Source organism: Rhinoderma darwinii, chromosome 12, assembly GCF_050947455.1.
Source record: "Rhinoderma darwinii isolate aRhiDar2 chromosome 12, aRhiDar2.hap1, whole genome shotgun sequence".
NCBI lineage: Eukaryota > Metazoa > Chordata > Amphibia > Anura > Rhinodermatidae > Rhinoderma > Rhinoderma darwinii.
In genome coordinates, this window is record NC_134698.1 from 30,226,977 (window position 1) to 30,242,381 (window position 15,405).

A 15,405-nucleotide genomic window follows, 5' to 3' on the forward strand; every position below is an offset into this window, starting at 1 on the left:
TGATGTGCACGGCCAGCTTCTTATACCACACCGCATGGCGCTGTAGGGCTTCAGGACTTGATCTGACAAGTCCACCCCTCCCATGTAACTATTGTAGTCCAGGATGCAGTCTGGTTTGCGGGTCTCTGTACTGGTACCTCGTACAGGTACATGGGTACTGGTGTGACATCTCTCTTGTCCTTGTACTTGACACTATATGTTGCTGCTAGAATGTGCCCTGCTCTCACCCCTTCTGAGTGTCTGCCCAAGCAGAGTCTTAGGGAGGCCTCTCAGATTTCTTCTAGCAGTGCCGCATGACTTCTGGAAGCGAGGCAGTTGAAGAGTGGAAAGCTGGTATAAAAATTATTCAGGTAGAGTTGGTAACCCTGGTCCAGCAGTGGGTGCACCAAATCCCAAAGAATTTTTGCATTAACTCCCAGTAAGAGGGGGGGGGCATTCTGGGGGCTGAATACTGGTGTCCCTTCATATATCCTAAATTTGTAGGTATACCCTGATGCACTCGCGCACAGCTTATACATCTTCACACCATACATTGCCCTCTTACCCGGCAGGTACTGGCGGAATTGAAGCCTCCCTTTAAAATGTACCAAGGACTCATCAATAGAAATACAGTTCTCGGGGGTGAATGCTTGGGAAAACCTGGCACTGAAACGGTCTAATAGGGGTCTCCGTTTATACAAACGGTCAAAACTGGGGTCATCTCGGGGTGGGCACGGCTCATTATCAGTATAATGTAAGAAGCGGAGTATTGCCTCATTTTAATTTCAGTTCTGAAGTTGCTTTGAGGGGCCCATATATTAGAAAACCGTATGAAACACCCCATTTTAGAAACTAGACCCCTCAAAGTATTCACAACAGCATTTAGAAAGTTTATGAACCCTTTAGGTGTTTCACGGGAATTTAGAGCAAAGTAGAGGTGAAATTTACATATTTATTTTTTTTGGTCAGAAAATCCTTTTTATGCCATTTTTTTTTATAACACAAAAGGTTTTACCAGAGAAACGCAACTCAATACTTATTGCCCAGATTCTGCAGTTTTTAGAAATATCCCACATGTGGCCCTAGTGCGGTAATGGACTGAAGCACCGGCCTCCGAAGCAAAGAAGCACCTGGAGGATTTTGAGACCTCCTTTTTATTAGGCACCATGTCCGGTTTGAAGAGGTCTTGTGGTGCTAAAACAGTGGAAACCCCCAAAAAGTGACCCCATTTTGGAAACTAGAGCCCTTGAGGAATTCTTTGTAGTTTTCATGGGATGCATGTGACTTTTTGATCCGTTTTTATTCTATTTTTAAGTTGAGTGGTGACTAAAAACAGCAATTCTACGATTGTTTTTTCATTCTATTTTTTTTACAGTGTTCACCGTGCGCTATAAATGACATTCACTTTATTCTGCGGGGCGATACTATTACGGCGATACCAGATGTTTATAGTTTTTTTTATGTCTTATGGCGTTTGCACAATAAAATACTTTTTGTAAAAAAATCATTCACTTTTTGTCTTACCTTATTCTAAGAGCCAGAACTTTTTTATTTTTCCCATCAATAAATCTGTGCGAGGACTTATTTTTTGCGTAACGAACTGTAGTTTCCATCAGTACCATTTTTAGGTACATGCGACTTTTTGATCTCTTTTTATTCCATTTTTTGGGAGGTGAAGTGACCAAACAATTGTGATTGTGGTACGGTTTATTATTATTTTCTTTTACGCCGTTCACCGCGCGGGATAAATAATGAAATAATTTTGTAGTTCAGGCCGTTACGGACGTGGCGACACCAATTATGTATAGTTTATATTTTTATTAATAATAAAGGACTGATAAAGGAAAAAGGGGGATTTTTACTTTTAAAACTTTTATTTTCTTATTTTTACACATCTGTTTTTTTACTTTATTACTTTGTCCCACTAGGTGACTTGAGGACAGGAGGCTCTGATCGCTATTCTTATACACTGCACTACATGCGTAGTGCAGTGTATTAGAACTGTCAGCTACTCACTGACAGCAAGCACAGTGGGTCCTGACTTTGTCAGGACCCACTAGGCTTCCATCGATGGCATAGCCGGATGCCATTGTTAGGTGTCCGGTTGCCATAGTCACCATCGTCGGCCGCTATCGTGTAGCAGGCCGGCGATTGTAGCTTAACCCCTAAAAAGCTGCGTTCGGTATTGAACGCAGCTTTTAAGGGGTTAATCAGTGGGGACATAGCGATCGGTCGCCGATGTAGGAGCTGCGGCAGCTGCTGTACGAGACAGCAGCTGTCACAGCTCCTGCATGTGTTGGGAAGACAGCCGAAATGGCCGTTACTCCCGCGACGTAATATTCCGTCGCTGAGTGCGAATGGCATGGTCAGCGCGACGGAATATACCGTCGCTGAGCGTTAAGGGGTTATGTACACGAATTGCCATTTTTTTCATTCTTTTTTTTTTAAATCTCTTCTGCTAGATTTCCTTAGCTGTAATATGCCTGTTTTAAGAAATACTTGCATTCCATTTATTGGGGAGCATCTTTACTTAGAACTCTGCATTATGCTCCTACTCTGCTACCCCATCTAAAAATGACTGACTAAACTGACAACTGGGTGTTACCATTTTCCTTGTCAATAAGGCCTGATTTACACGAGCGTGTGCGTTTTCCGCACGCAAAAAACGCGGCGTTTTGCGTGCGCAAAAGGGACTTACAGCTGCGTGTGTCATCAGTGTATGATGCGCGGCTGCGAGACTTTCTCGCAGCCGCCATCATTTTGACACTCCGTTTGGATGTTTGTAAACAGAAAAGCACGTGGTGCTTTTCTGTTTACATTCAGAGAATGACAGCTGTTGCGCGAACCACGCAGTTCGCACGGAAGTGCTTCCGTGCGACCTGCGTGGTTTTCACGCACCCATTGACTTCAATGGGTGCGTGATGCGCGAAAAATGGGGAAATATAGAACATGTCGTGAGTTTTACGCAGCGGACTCACGCTGTGCAAAACTCACGGACTGTCTGCACTGGCCCATAGACTTGTATAGGTCCGTGCGACCTGCGTGAAAAGCACTCGCGTCGCACGGACGTATATCACGGTCATGTAAATGATGCCTTAGGCTGGATTCACACGAGCATGTTCGGTCCGTAAAGGACGGAACGTATTTCGGCCGCAAGTCCCGGACCGAACACACTGCAGGGAGCCGGGCTCCTAGCATCATAGTTATGTACGACGCTAGGAGTCCCTGCCTCGCCGTGGAACTACTGTCCCGTACTGAAAACATGATTACAGTACATGTATGGGCAGGTGAAAGGTTCTCTTTAACTAGTCCAGCTTTGAATTACAGGGCATGTTATTTTACATGACATGAATCAGATAAAGCAACAGAGAAAACAATTCACTAGAATGAAATTAGAAACATGACCAAAAAGAAAAGAGATAGAAAGACCATCACCATAGAAGCTCCCCATGTATCAAGCAAAGACTTTGCCCTATACTGCCAGCAATACAGAGAGCGGATAGTGTTAGCTACCTGTCCATTATCTTCCAACCGCATCTCATCCTTATTTTCCTCTTCAGAGGCACGGAGTTCATCCCCTGGGCCTCTAATATGCTCAGTACTGACTGGATGCTCCTTAACTCCCTCAGTCTGGAGATCATTACAACTTGGTGTCAGACTGCTTATACTGTGCTGCAGGATGTCACCAAAATCCAGTAGAGCTCCATCACTGCCTGCATGCTGAACAAACAAGCATTTATTTTAATTACCACACAGAGATCACGTATTTCACTAAATCAGCAGACCATGCAATACGTTACAGATTACGTTTAAGTAGCAATGATAATTCCTAATTTTACACAGTACTAAAAAAATACACTCAAATTGAAATTTTGGAGTGTGAGGGTCATTGATTTAAGAGGACAGTGATTCCTATACGAACATCACCCTATTCTCAGGCTTACAACGTATTCGGTTATATTTAATCTGTGCTAACATTTATGTATTCCCTTATGAAATAATTTCCAAGTTTCTAATAAGACACTACCAGATTAGTTAAATGTTATGTTTCAGCGTTTTTCAAGAAATAAAAACAGTGGTGAAGTACATATATAAACTCAAAATGGACATGAATAACAATTAGCATAAACCAAATCAAAAATATTCAACAGTCTTTTAAAAAACGATTTAAAAAAAAAAACAAAAACAGGTATTTGTAAAAAAAAAAAATCTACTTCATTAAAAATCCCATGTAATAAAATATTGTATATTGGAAAATCAAAAACAAGTGGTTCACTGAACGATAATAAAAAAACTGCCTGAAAGAACATTTAAAATGAAATGTCGTTTCTACAACTAAAATGTCTAGGGTTTAACTGCCCCTAGTGAATATCCCCGATTCAGGCACTAAATAGTAGAGACCAAACATAGTGTGTGTGTGTGTGTAGGGGGGGGGGGGGGGGGCATTTAAGTTCAAAATGTTAACATATTAAAACATATAAAAACTGAAATATTTACCTGCAAATAGAAATATCATGATTTTCTATTTAAAATGTGCACTTTTCTGGGGATAGGATATGTCTGTAATATTGTTAATATGGATGTCATATTGTACCAAGAGCATATCGATATCTCAGGGTTCCTATGGCGAGTCACAAAGCGGTGGGCTGCAAGCCACATGTGGCTCCTGTGCCACTGGTTGGGGACCACTGATCACCAACTAACTAGGATCACTGCAACATTAACACAATGAAGGCCACCTGATGCGTTTTTGCACCAGAGGAACACAACTGGTGCATCATCAGAGGTATACAGTGAAAGAGCTTGTATTGGTGCAAAAACATTGCACAGTAGGGTGCTATTGTTACATCAGGTCGATTTCCAGCGGGTACAACATGGTATCTGGCCAAGCATTTTGTAACGGAAAAATGTTTTTATTTTTTTTACTTTGAATTTTTTTTGTCTGTTAAACTTTATTAACCATTTTTTTTTTTATTAGTTATATCAGTCCCACTATGGGATTTTATGTTTCATTTACTCACCATTTTCAGGATATAAATTTTCTGTGAGTTAATGAAAACATACCTAGTCCTGCTCTCAACGAAGAAGTGGACAGAGCTATATCTAGTCTAGGCAATGTTCTGTGCTAAATACAGAGATTGCCTGATCAATAAACATCAGAGGAGTATTTTTGAGCATACAAGCAGTGTCTGTGTCTCTTACTTCTCCCCGATATATCGATAGAAGCTATGATTTGGATCTGGATAAGTTCCCTGAGTGAGTGTCGGTTGAAACACTCGTCTAGAATTTCAGTCTAATATATTTTGGGCAATGATTGCGTCAACAGTTTTTGGTGCCGAAACCCGGGAGATTAATAGTCTGATAGCAAACACTGGAGGTCGGGCATTGCATCCATGAAATAAAAAAAAACGCGGTACGTAAGAAGCTTATTCCTACACAAACCTTTTTCACTCATCTATATCCGGGCTGGAATTGTCAGTCATGACATCACATCTCCCAGACACAGAGGAATTTATCCAGAGGTGGTATGAAAGGATGAATCTAAAGGTACGTTAAAAACTTTATATCGTATATCTTGAGTTAATGTTGAAGATGTGTAAATTTGTGCCTCGAGTTCAAAGTATGGAGCACATGAGAAATTTGCCCGCAGTGAAACTGTTAAGATGATTATTACCAGAAGTGTAAAGTTGTGAGAAGGGAGTGATGACTCTCCCCCCCCCCCTTTGGAATGCAGTGATGTACCGGTTGGTTGAGAGGAGTTGTAATTTACATGTGAAGTTTTGAAATTGAAGGATTGCAGCTTGGACAGGGAGAAAAAAAAAACTTGTGCTGATCAGAGGTAATGTGTTCATTGCATTCCAGCTGTCTGTGTATGGTGAGAAAGATGAAGGCTGTGTATAATGAACTGTACTGTTAGGACTAAGTTGTGTTGTATTGTTATGGGTCTGGTGTAGTATGTCATTTTTTATTTGACTGCTGTGTAACATCGTTAAGGATCAGCGGCAACTTTACCCTGTTGCTTGCTTGTGTGAGAGCGTTGAGCACCAGGCCAGCTCAGCGGTCGAGAGCAATTGTGTCTATATTGAATTTGCGCGCTGTACCATTACCCAGTGCAATAGGGAAAACTTTGAATGTTTTATTGAATAACCATTTATACGCTCCTAGCAGACTGCCAGCTTGTAATATGGTGTGTAAGGGTCCTTAAAAACAGTTAGTTGTATGCATTGTCAGACGGGCATAAAGTAGGAATCGGCAAAGACTAATTTCTAGCACGTATTTGATAATCCGGCTTATAGACTTTGTTGTAGAATAACAACCAAGTAAGTCCGTAGTAGTATAGCATAAAACCGTCCGGACTGAACACCATTGTAAAATAACAACCTATGTTCAATGAATGTCCCTGACACATACTCAAAGTGCCATCTGTGTCGTAATAGTATAACTACCTACACAAATTAAAGTGAAGGAGATTGGTATTAGGTCGCTCCAAGGTCCCCTAAAGAAATCATCACCAAAATACATAGCAAGCCCCTAGACTACAACCCACAGAGTCAATGGTTGAGCTGGGAGGATGAGATATAATTTGCATGTAAAACCGTTGTCAAGTGCCCGAGAAAATAATTTGGGATATAAATACATCACAGGCTGTATGAACCAAAAGCTGTACTTTGCATAACTGAAAGAATTGAGTGATTTGTAGACGTTTAAAATTAATGGGACCGACTCCTGCAGGAGTCAATGGAGGTACATGAATGTCAATTGTGTTGAAGGATTTGCTCTTAAAATTTGTGCATTGGCAGCATTTTGTCTGTTCTTGATGTTCAAAACAGTGAGGGACCAGAGAAAAGGATATCTCACTGCTAAAATAGTCTGGAGGAACTACTCAGATATCGTACAAGTAAGACAGTCTGTCCGAAACTAGTAAGATGGCTGTCCGAGATATTAGAAGGGCTGGTATAGCCAGTCTGTCCGCAGACAGGTATAGCCAGTCTGTCTGGAGGTAGGGAATTTTCCGGAGATTTCCTACGTTCTCCGACCACGGGGTCAGGAGAAAATAAGACAAAAATGCGGGATAGCCTACTATAGTAGAAAGAGCAAAAGGAGCTGAGGCTGTCAAGGATTGTAAACGAATGTTAAAAACGATGGGAGTTGGATTTTGTGGAACGTTGGAAGAACGTGAATGGAAAAGATTTAGAACAAATTGTGAAAAATTGTAGGCGGTGTGGATGTTAATAAATGGCTGTTTGTGTGGAGAGATGGACAAGGATCGTTGAATGACCAGGAGCGTTTGAGAGTGCTGTGTGCAATTAATTAATGATGATGAAGAATTCAGATTATGACGGGACGGGTGATGTAACGTGTGCAGTGTGTGGTCTGACAAGCAGACTAGTACAAATGTAGCTAAACTAATTTAATTGCTAATTATTTTAGAGTGTATAACAAATATAGCTATACCACACTAAATTTAAAGAGGCTCTGTCACCAGATTTTGCAACCCCTATCTGCTATTGCAGCAGATAGGCGCTGCAATGTAGATTACAGTAACGTTTTTATTTTAAAAAAACGAGCATGTTTGGCCAAGTTATGACCATTTTTGTAGTTATGCAAATGAGGCTTGCAAAAGTCCAAGTGGGTGTGTTTAAAAGTAAAAGTCCAAGTGGGCGTGTATTATGTGCGTACATCGGGGCGTTTTTAATACTTTTACTAGCTGGGCGCTCTGACGAGAAGTATCATCCACTTCTCTTCAGAACGCCCAGCTTCTGACAGTGCAGATCTGTGACGTCACTCACAGGTCCTGCATCGTGTCGGCCACATCGGCACCAGAGGCTACAGTTGATTCTGCAGCAGCATCAGCGTTTGCAGGTAAGATCGACTTACCTGCAAACGCTGATGCTGCTGCAGAATCAACTGTAGCCTCTGGTGCCGATGTGGCCGACACGATGCAGGACCTGTGAGTGACGTCACAGATCTGCACTGTCAGAAGCTGGGCGTTCTGAAGAGAAGTGGATGATACTTCTATACACAACGCCCAGCTAGTAAAAGTATTAAAAACGCCCCGATGTACGCACATAATACACGCCCACTTGGACTTTTACTTTTAAACACACCCACTTGGACTTTTGCAAGCCTCATTTGCATAACTACAAAAATGGTCATAACTTGGCCAAAAATGCTCGTTTTTTAAAAATAAAAACGTTACTGTAATCTACATTGCAGCGCCGATCTGCTGCAATAGCAGATAGGGGTTGCAAAATCTGGTGACAGAGCCTCTTTAAGTAAAAGGTGTAAATGTTTCTGACTTGTTGGTATGCCTTGTGTGTGGAGATAAATAATTAGCTTTAACTGTGTAAAGTCAAGTTGTAAAGTTATAAATGTAGTGAGGAGTTTTAATTTCTTCCAGAAAAGCATGGGTGTAAGGCCTCAGATTCACGCTTGTGAAAAACGCGCGGAAATCTGGTCTGTGTGTGTTGCGTTATGCATCAGTGTGCTTTGCAAATAGCATGTGTTATTCACACACTCGCACAGCAGTTCTTTTTTTTAAAATTATTTTTCATTGAATTGATGCATAAATCACGGAAAGCACACACATGTGCATCCGTGTGCGGTTTTCATGCACCCAGTAACTTCAATGGGCAAGTAGGTGCGTGACATCGCACCAATATAGGACCTGCAGTGAGTTTTACGCAGTGGACTCTCGCTGCATGAAAAATCACGCATGTGTGAATGGCCCCATTGAAAACAACACACGGACAGCACACGGACGTGATTCACGCACTTGTGAATGGGGCCTAAAGAACAGGTTCTGTGAGGTCTGTGAAATGCGGGAGACAACTAATACTGAGGGCTCACATTATGTCCTCCCTCCCATCTCTCTCTGCTGTGAGAAGGAATGTGCGCATGCGCTGCTGTCCCTTAGTACGCAGAGAGAGAGTGAGTAAAATATTATACTAAAGCTTAGTCTGTTTGCACAAAAGATAAAAGTTACAAAATGTGGACTGCTGGAATGTGTAGCGCTATGAAGTCTCCCTCTTTGCATATATGATTTGTTATGATATGTATGAGTACATTTATGTACCCCTACTGTTCCCTACTCCCACACACAGATTATTATTGGTTAACAATAACTGACTTAGACATATTATTCTCTGTTTTACTAGAAGAATTATAGTTGTTATTTTTGGTTTTACACATGCAGGCAAGTAGTACAGTGTACTGCAGTGTTGTAAGGCTGGACCCAGGCCATTGCTGTAGCTCAGTTGTTGCAGTGTGTTGATGACGTACTTCTGGCCTGTGAGTCAGAATAAGACTGCCTAAATGTCATTTTGAAAATGTATGTTTTAAAAGCAAACGGCTGCAAGGTATCTAAAGATAAAATGCAGTTTTGTCAGGAGAAGATAATTTTTTTTCAGGGCTATTGCGTATTACAAGGGGCCAAACAAGTGTCCCTAGATAGAGTGCCCAACCTTACTATGTTAAGATATGCAGTTTTGAACTCTGTTGCAGTACTTCCACAGGTTTCAAAAAGTGGGGGTAGTGATGAGACTGATCAGTTACGTCTCCATGATCACGCACAATTGTGTTTTGACTTCATGAACTTAGAGCTAGGTGGTCTTCAAAATGTGTATGAGTAACCCGGATTGAATGTGTAGGAGAGTAACCCAGATCTTCAGTTTTTCTGTGTAGATGTTCCAGATCCTTCCAGAATGGCACCAGGTATGCTGTGTTGTAGTCACTCAACATGAGGTATTGCGTAACAGAACACTCCCCTCCAGAAAATCTGCACAGGACTACGAGCTGACGTCACTCACAGATGAGTCTTTACAGATTTATTTCAAAAGGAGGTGAAAATTGTCCGAGCATTGTTAGTTTTATGCCAGATTTCAGTAAAACATTTTTTGTTTATTTGTGGTATTAATCAGACATCTACAGGACCTGATGGGGGTTGGATTTTCAAGTGTTCTGGATGATCAGATGAATGTGGAGAAGTATATAACAACCTTGGTGAAGATCCTGGGGGCAGACGAGAGGCCAAATGGCAGGGCCTGGAACGGATGATGATGAACATTCCCCTTCAATGTTACTGCGAATCTCAGGAATCTTTGTGAGTCTGGATGTATTGGTATATGGAAGTACGCATCCTGTAGGTTTATTGAGGCCATGAAGCAAAAGGGTCTGAGCAGATTGATGGTGCAAGTAATCGTCTCCATCTTGTACTGGATATGTACGTTCAGACGCTTCAGGTTTATTATCACTCTGGATCTTCCATTTGATTTTGGGACTAGAAATAAAAGTGGAATAATAACCCTGGCTGTGCTGTGGAGTCTGGACTGGAATCTCCACCTGTTTCTGCAGGAGGATTTCTATTTCTCTCTCCAACTCCTGCTGACGAGAAAAGGGGGCTAATATTTGTGTCAATACAAAATTCTCTGTGGGAAGGGAACTGAACTCCAGTTGATACCATTGATATACAATATTCAATATCTATGAACTTTAAAAAATTCCTGACCATGTATGGGAGAAGAATCTTAGTCTGCCCCCCACAGACCCTCTGGCGTCATTGAGTGTTTCTGGAAGGTCCATCTCCAGCGTTGGCATTAAACATAAATCTTCTGTTTTTCTGCCTCTGATTTTGCCACCTTGGATTGCCCTCTCTTTTCTTAACCTCTTGAGGGTTTCTCCTCGGGTTCCGAAAGGGCCTTTGCTGGAAGAAACGGGTTTCCGAAGGAAACCCCTTTTTTCTGTCTGAGGCTTTCTCCAGGATATTGTCTAGCCCAGAACTGAATAACCGATCACCCTCACAGGCTATGGAACACAATCTGGACTTGGATGCTGTGTCTCCTGCCCAGGAACAACGCCAGATAGCTCTTCTGGCAGAATTGGAGAGAGTGGCTGTTCTAGCATTAAAGAGGCTCTGTCACCAGATTTTGCAACCCCTATCTGCTATTGCAGCAGATAGGCGCTGCAATGTAGATTACAGTAACGTTTTTATTTTTAAAAAACGAGCATTTTTGGCCAAGTTATGGCCATTTTTGTATTTATGCAAATGAGGCTTGCAAAAGTACAACTGGGCGTGTTGAAAAGTAAAAGTACAACTGGGCGTGTATTATGTGCGTACATCGGGGCGTGTTTACTACTTTTACTAGCTGGGCGTTCTGATGAGAAGTATCATCCACTTCTCTTCAGAACGCCCAGCTTCTGGCAGTGCAGATCTGTGACGTCACTCACAGGTCCTGCATCGTGTCGGCCACATCGGCACCAGAGGCTACAGTTGATTCTGCAGCAGCATCAGCGTTTGCAGGTAAGTAGCTACATCGATTTACCTGCAAACGCCGATGCTGCTGCAGAATCATCTGTAGCCTCTGGTGCCGGCTCGTCTGACACGATGCAGGACCTGGGGAAGTGACGTCACAGCGTGATCTCTCGAGAACACGCTGTGTGTCTGTCACTGCCAGAAGCTAGGCGTTCTGAAGAGAAGTGGATGATACTTCTCGTCAGAAAGCCCAGCTAGTAAAAGTAGTAAACACGCCCCGATGTACACACATAATACACGCCCAGTTGTACTTTTACTTTTCAACACGCCCAGTTGTACTTTTGCAAGCCTCATTTGCATAAATACAAAAATGGCCATAACTTGGCCAAAAATGCTCGTTTTTTAAAAATAAAAACGTTACTGTAATCTACATTGCAGCGCCTATCTGCTGCAATAGCAGATAGGGGTTGCAAAATCTGGTGACAGAGCCTCTTTAAGTCTGACAGAATCGGCCGATGCATCAGAAATGAAATCTACTGCCCTCTGAAGTACTGCCATGGAGGCTAAAATCTGGTCTCTTGGAGTCTTCGATCTTAGATGATCTTCTACCTGCTCCATCCAAATCTTTAAAGATCTTGCCGTACATGTCGCAGCAATATTTGGTTTAAGACCTGCTGTACTGGCCTCCCATGTTCGTTTAAGGATACACTCTGCCTTCTTATCCATAGGGTCCTTTAATAATCCCATGTCCTCAAATGGTAGGGAAGTGAGTTTTGAAATTCTCGCTACCGGGGCATCAATCTGGGGGGTTTTATCCCATTTCTCTGAATCTTCATCTGCAAATGGTTATTTACGCTTGAAGTTTTTGGGAATAAATAGCCTCTCTTTTAATCAATTTCCTAATATTTTTGTGGACTGGGAAAACTCGTCTCCTTCTAGAATCCAGTCCCTCAAACATCTGATCCTGTACAGACCTGGGCTCCTTGATACCCTCTATCTTCATCGTGGTCCTGACTGCTTTGAGGAGCTGATCGGTGTCCTCTGCCAAAAATAAAGGTCTTCCGCTATGATCATCTGATAAATCGTCAGAATCTAGTTCCCCCTCTTCCTGATGGATATCAGAGTCCAACATTAGCTACGGGTTAGATCTAGAAGTGGAAGGCATGGGAGATGGTGGGCGGCTCTGAGACAGCACTATATCTACCGCCTCTCGTATCCTACTTCTGATATTTTGTAGAAGTGATGGAGACACCTCGCTCACAACTTTCTCCAAACATTTCTGGCATAGCGCTTTCTTATGTGGGATAGGAAACGTGTTTTTTGCAAATTACGCACTTTCTAATAGATCAGATCTTTTAAATTCCCTCTTTGCCTCCCTGAAAAATAAACATTTCAGTCAAATATTTTGAGGGAGGGAGGGGGTTATATAAAAATATAACCACATTCTTACCGGGCTAAGGGCTCTAAGTGGGCCAGCAGACTCTGCACAGGACATCTCGGCTGAACTCATAATGAATTCAGCAAGTAGCAGCCCTGAAATAACTCACAACTATTACCCAGATCGAACCAGCAGTACTGGGTTTTAAAGAGCTTTTGCTACCAAAGATGTCAAACTCTGTACCTTTAAGAAGCTGGTTAAGCCTCGCGCATGTGCACTAAGCACTTCTGGATGCTGCAGACGCCGGCTTCATGTGCAATAAGAGATTTCCTTGCCCAGGGGAAATCCCTGAGTCTAGTGCTGACAGGTTAGCGCTGACCCCCGTTACCTGTAGGAGATAGGCACGGAAGCCCGAGGCTGCATGCACTGGAGGACATGCCAAGGAGCTGGAGAGGAGGCATCTGCCGCTCTGAGCCCAGTTCCTTGCCCCGATCCTCATGCCGAAACACCGCTCGTTCGTCCAGGGGAAAAGACAAGACCGGGGTGCCTGATGAAAAGAAACTACTGATCCCACGGAGATCCGTCCGGATCCTGCTTCCCGTGTCCCAAGGGACAGGAAACAACTGGAAAGGTTAAGGGGGAATTTAAACGGCTTCTTGTTGTTTCCTGTCCTTTTCGAGGCGGGGAATCCCTCCTGGTGGTGCCGTCGTGGAGGTGTAGAGGGAAAAACAGCTCTTTCATAAGGAAAGAAGGGGATTGAGATAAGAGTTCACCCTGGCCTGCAGAAAATGATACTTTTAGTAGGAGAGAACTAGCTCATAAACTTGGTAATGTATTCTTGCTAGAGAATTTGCAGGTTTTAAGTCTGATGTAAGCATCTAATGAAAAATTATAATATCAAATTTGAAATGTATTGTATCTCTGTGATTGGCTCAATATGAAATAATCTCATTGTATGAGATTGGCTGAACCAGAGTTGTTGTCATATTGTAAATGATTGGTTAACATCAAGCCTACACATTTTTTGAAATATATTATTGTAATTGTTTGATCAATAAACATCAGAGGAGTATTTTTAAGCATACAAGCATTGTATCTCTTCTCTCCGATATATCGATGTAAGCTATGATTTGGATCTGGATAAGTTCTCTGAGTGAGTGTCAGTTGAAACACTCATCTAAAATTTCAGTCTAATATATTTTGGGCCATGATTGGTTCAACGATAGTGTCACACAGCCCCCTTGTATATGATGCCACACACTCCCCCGTGTAGATGATGCCACACACTCTCCCCTGTAGAAGATGCCACACACTCTCCCCTGTAGATTATGCCACACACTCTCCCCTGTAGATTATGCCACATACACTCTCATGTAGATTATGCCACATACTCTCTCATGTAGATGATGCCACATACTCTCTCCTGTAGATGATGCCTCATACTCTCTCCTGCAGATGATGCCACATACTCTCTCCTGCAGATGATGCCACATACTCTCTCCTGTAGATGATGCCACATACTCTCTCCTGTAGATGATGCCACATACTCTCTCCTGTAGATGATGCCACATACTCTCCCCTGTAGATGATGCCACATACTCTCCCCTGTAGAAGATGCCACACTCTCCCCTGTAGATTATGCCACACACTCTCCCCTGTAGATTATGCCACATACACTCTCATGTAGATTATGCCACATACTCTCTCATGTAGATGATGCCACATACTCTCTCCTGTAGATGATGCCACATACTCTCTCCTGTAGATGATGCCACATACTCTCTCCTGTAGATGATGCCACATACTCTCTCCTGTAGATGATGCCACATACTCTCTCCTGTAGATGATGCCACATACTCTCCCCTGTAGATGATGCCACATACTCTCCCCTGTAGATGATGCCACATACTCCCCCTTGTAAATCATGCCACATACTCCCCCCCCCGTAGATGATGCCACATACTCCCCCTGTAGATGATGCCACATACTCCCCCTGTAGATGATGCCACATACTCTCCCTGTAGATGATGCCACATACTCTCCCTGTAGATGATGCCACATACTCTCCCCTGTAGATGATGCCACATACTCCCCCTTGTAAATCATGCCACATACTCCCCCCGTAGATGATGCCACATACTCCCCCTGTAGATGATGCCACATACTCCCCCTGTAGATGATGCCACATACTCCCCCTGTAGATGATGCCACATACTCTCCCCTGTAGATGATGCCACATACTCCCCCTTGTAAATCATGCCACATACTCCCCCCCCCGTAGATGATGCCACATACTCCCCCTGTAGATGATGCCACATACTCCCCCTTGTAAATCATGCCACATACTCCCCCCCCCGTAGATGATGCCACATACTCCCCCTGTAGATGATGCCACATACTCCCCCTGTAGATGATGCCACATACTCCTCCTTGTAAATCATGCCACATACTCCCCCCCGTAGATGATGCCACATACTCCCCCTGTAGATGATGCCACATACTCCCCCTGTAGATGATGCCACATACTCCTCCTTGTAGATAATGCCACATACTCCCCCTTGTAGATAATGCCACATACTCCCCCTGTAGATGATGCCACATACTCCCCCCCCCGTAGATGATGCCACATACTCCCCCTTGTAAATCATGCCACATACTCCCCCCCCCCCGTAGATGATGCCACATACTCCCCCTGTAGATGATGCCACATACTCCCCCTGTAGATGATGCCACATACTCTCCCCTGTAGATGATGCCACATACTCCCCCTTGTAAATCATGCCACATACTCCCCCCC

The 15,405-nt window shown here is 43.1% G+C and overlaps 1 protein-coding gene across 2 annotated transcripts in view; it reads right to left on the minus strand.

The window, feature by feature from the left end:
• LOC142665278 (pleckstrin homology domain-containing family G member 3-like) overlaps window positions 1-15,405 on the minus strand; it is an 89,650-nt gene that overhangs the window by 30,093 nt on the left and 44,152 nt on the right. Inside the window, exon 13 of one of the 2 annotated variants that reach the window (XM_075844924.1) lies at window positions 3,493-3,699. The exons of the other annotated variant lie outside the window; for it this stretch is intronic. Within the exon in view, the coding sequence (XP_075701039.1) occupies window positions 3,493-3,699 (207 nt within the window). The remainder of the gene's footprint in view (window positions 1-3,492; window positions 3,700-15,405) is intronic. 2 annotated transcript variants of the gene reach the window in all.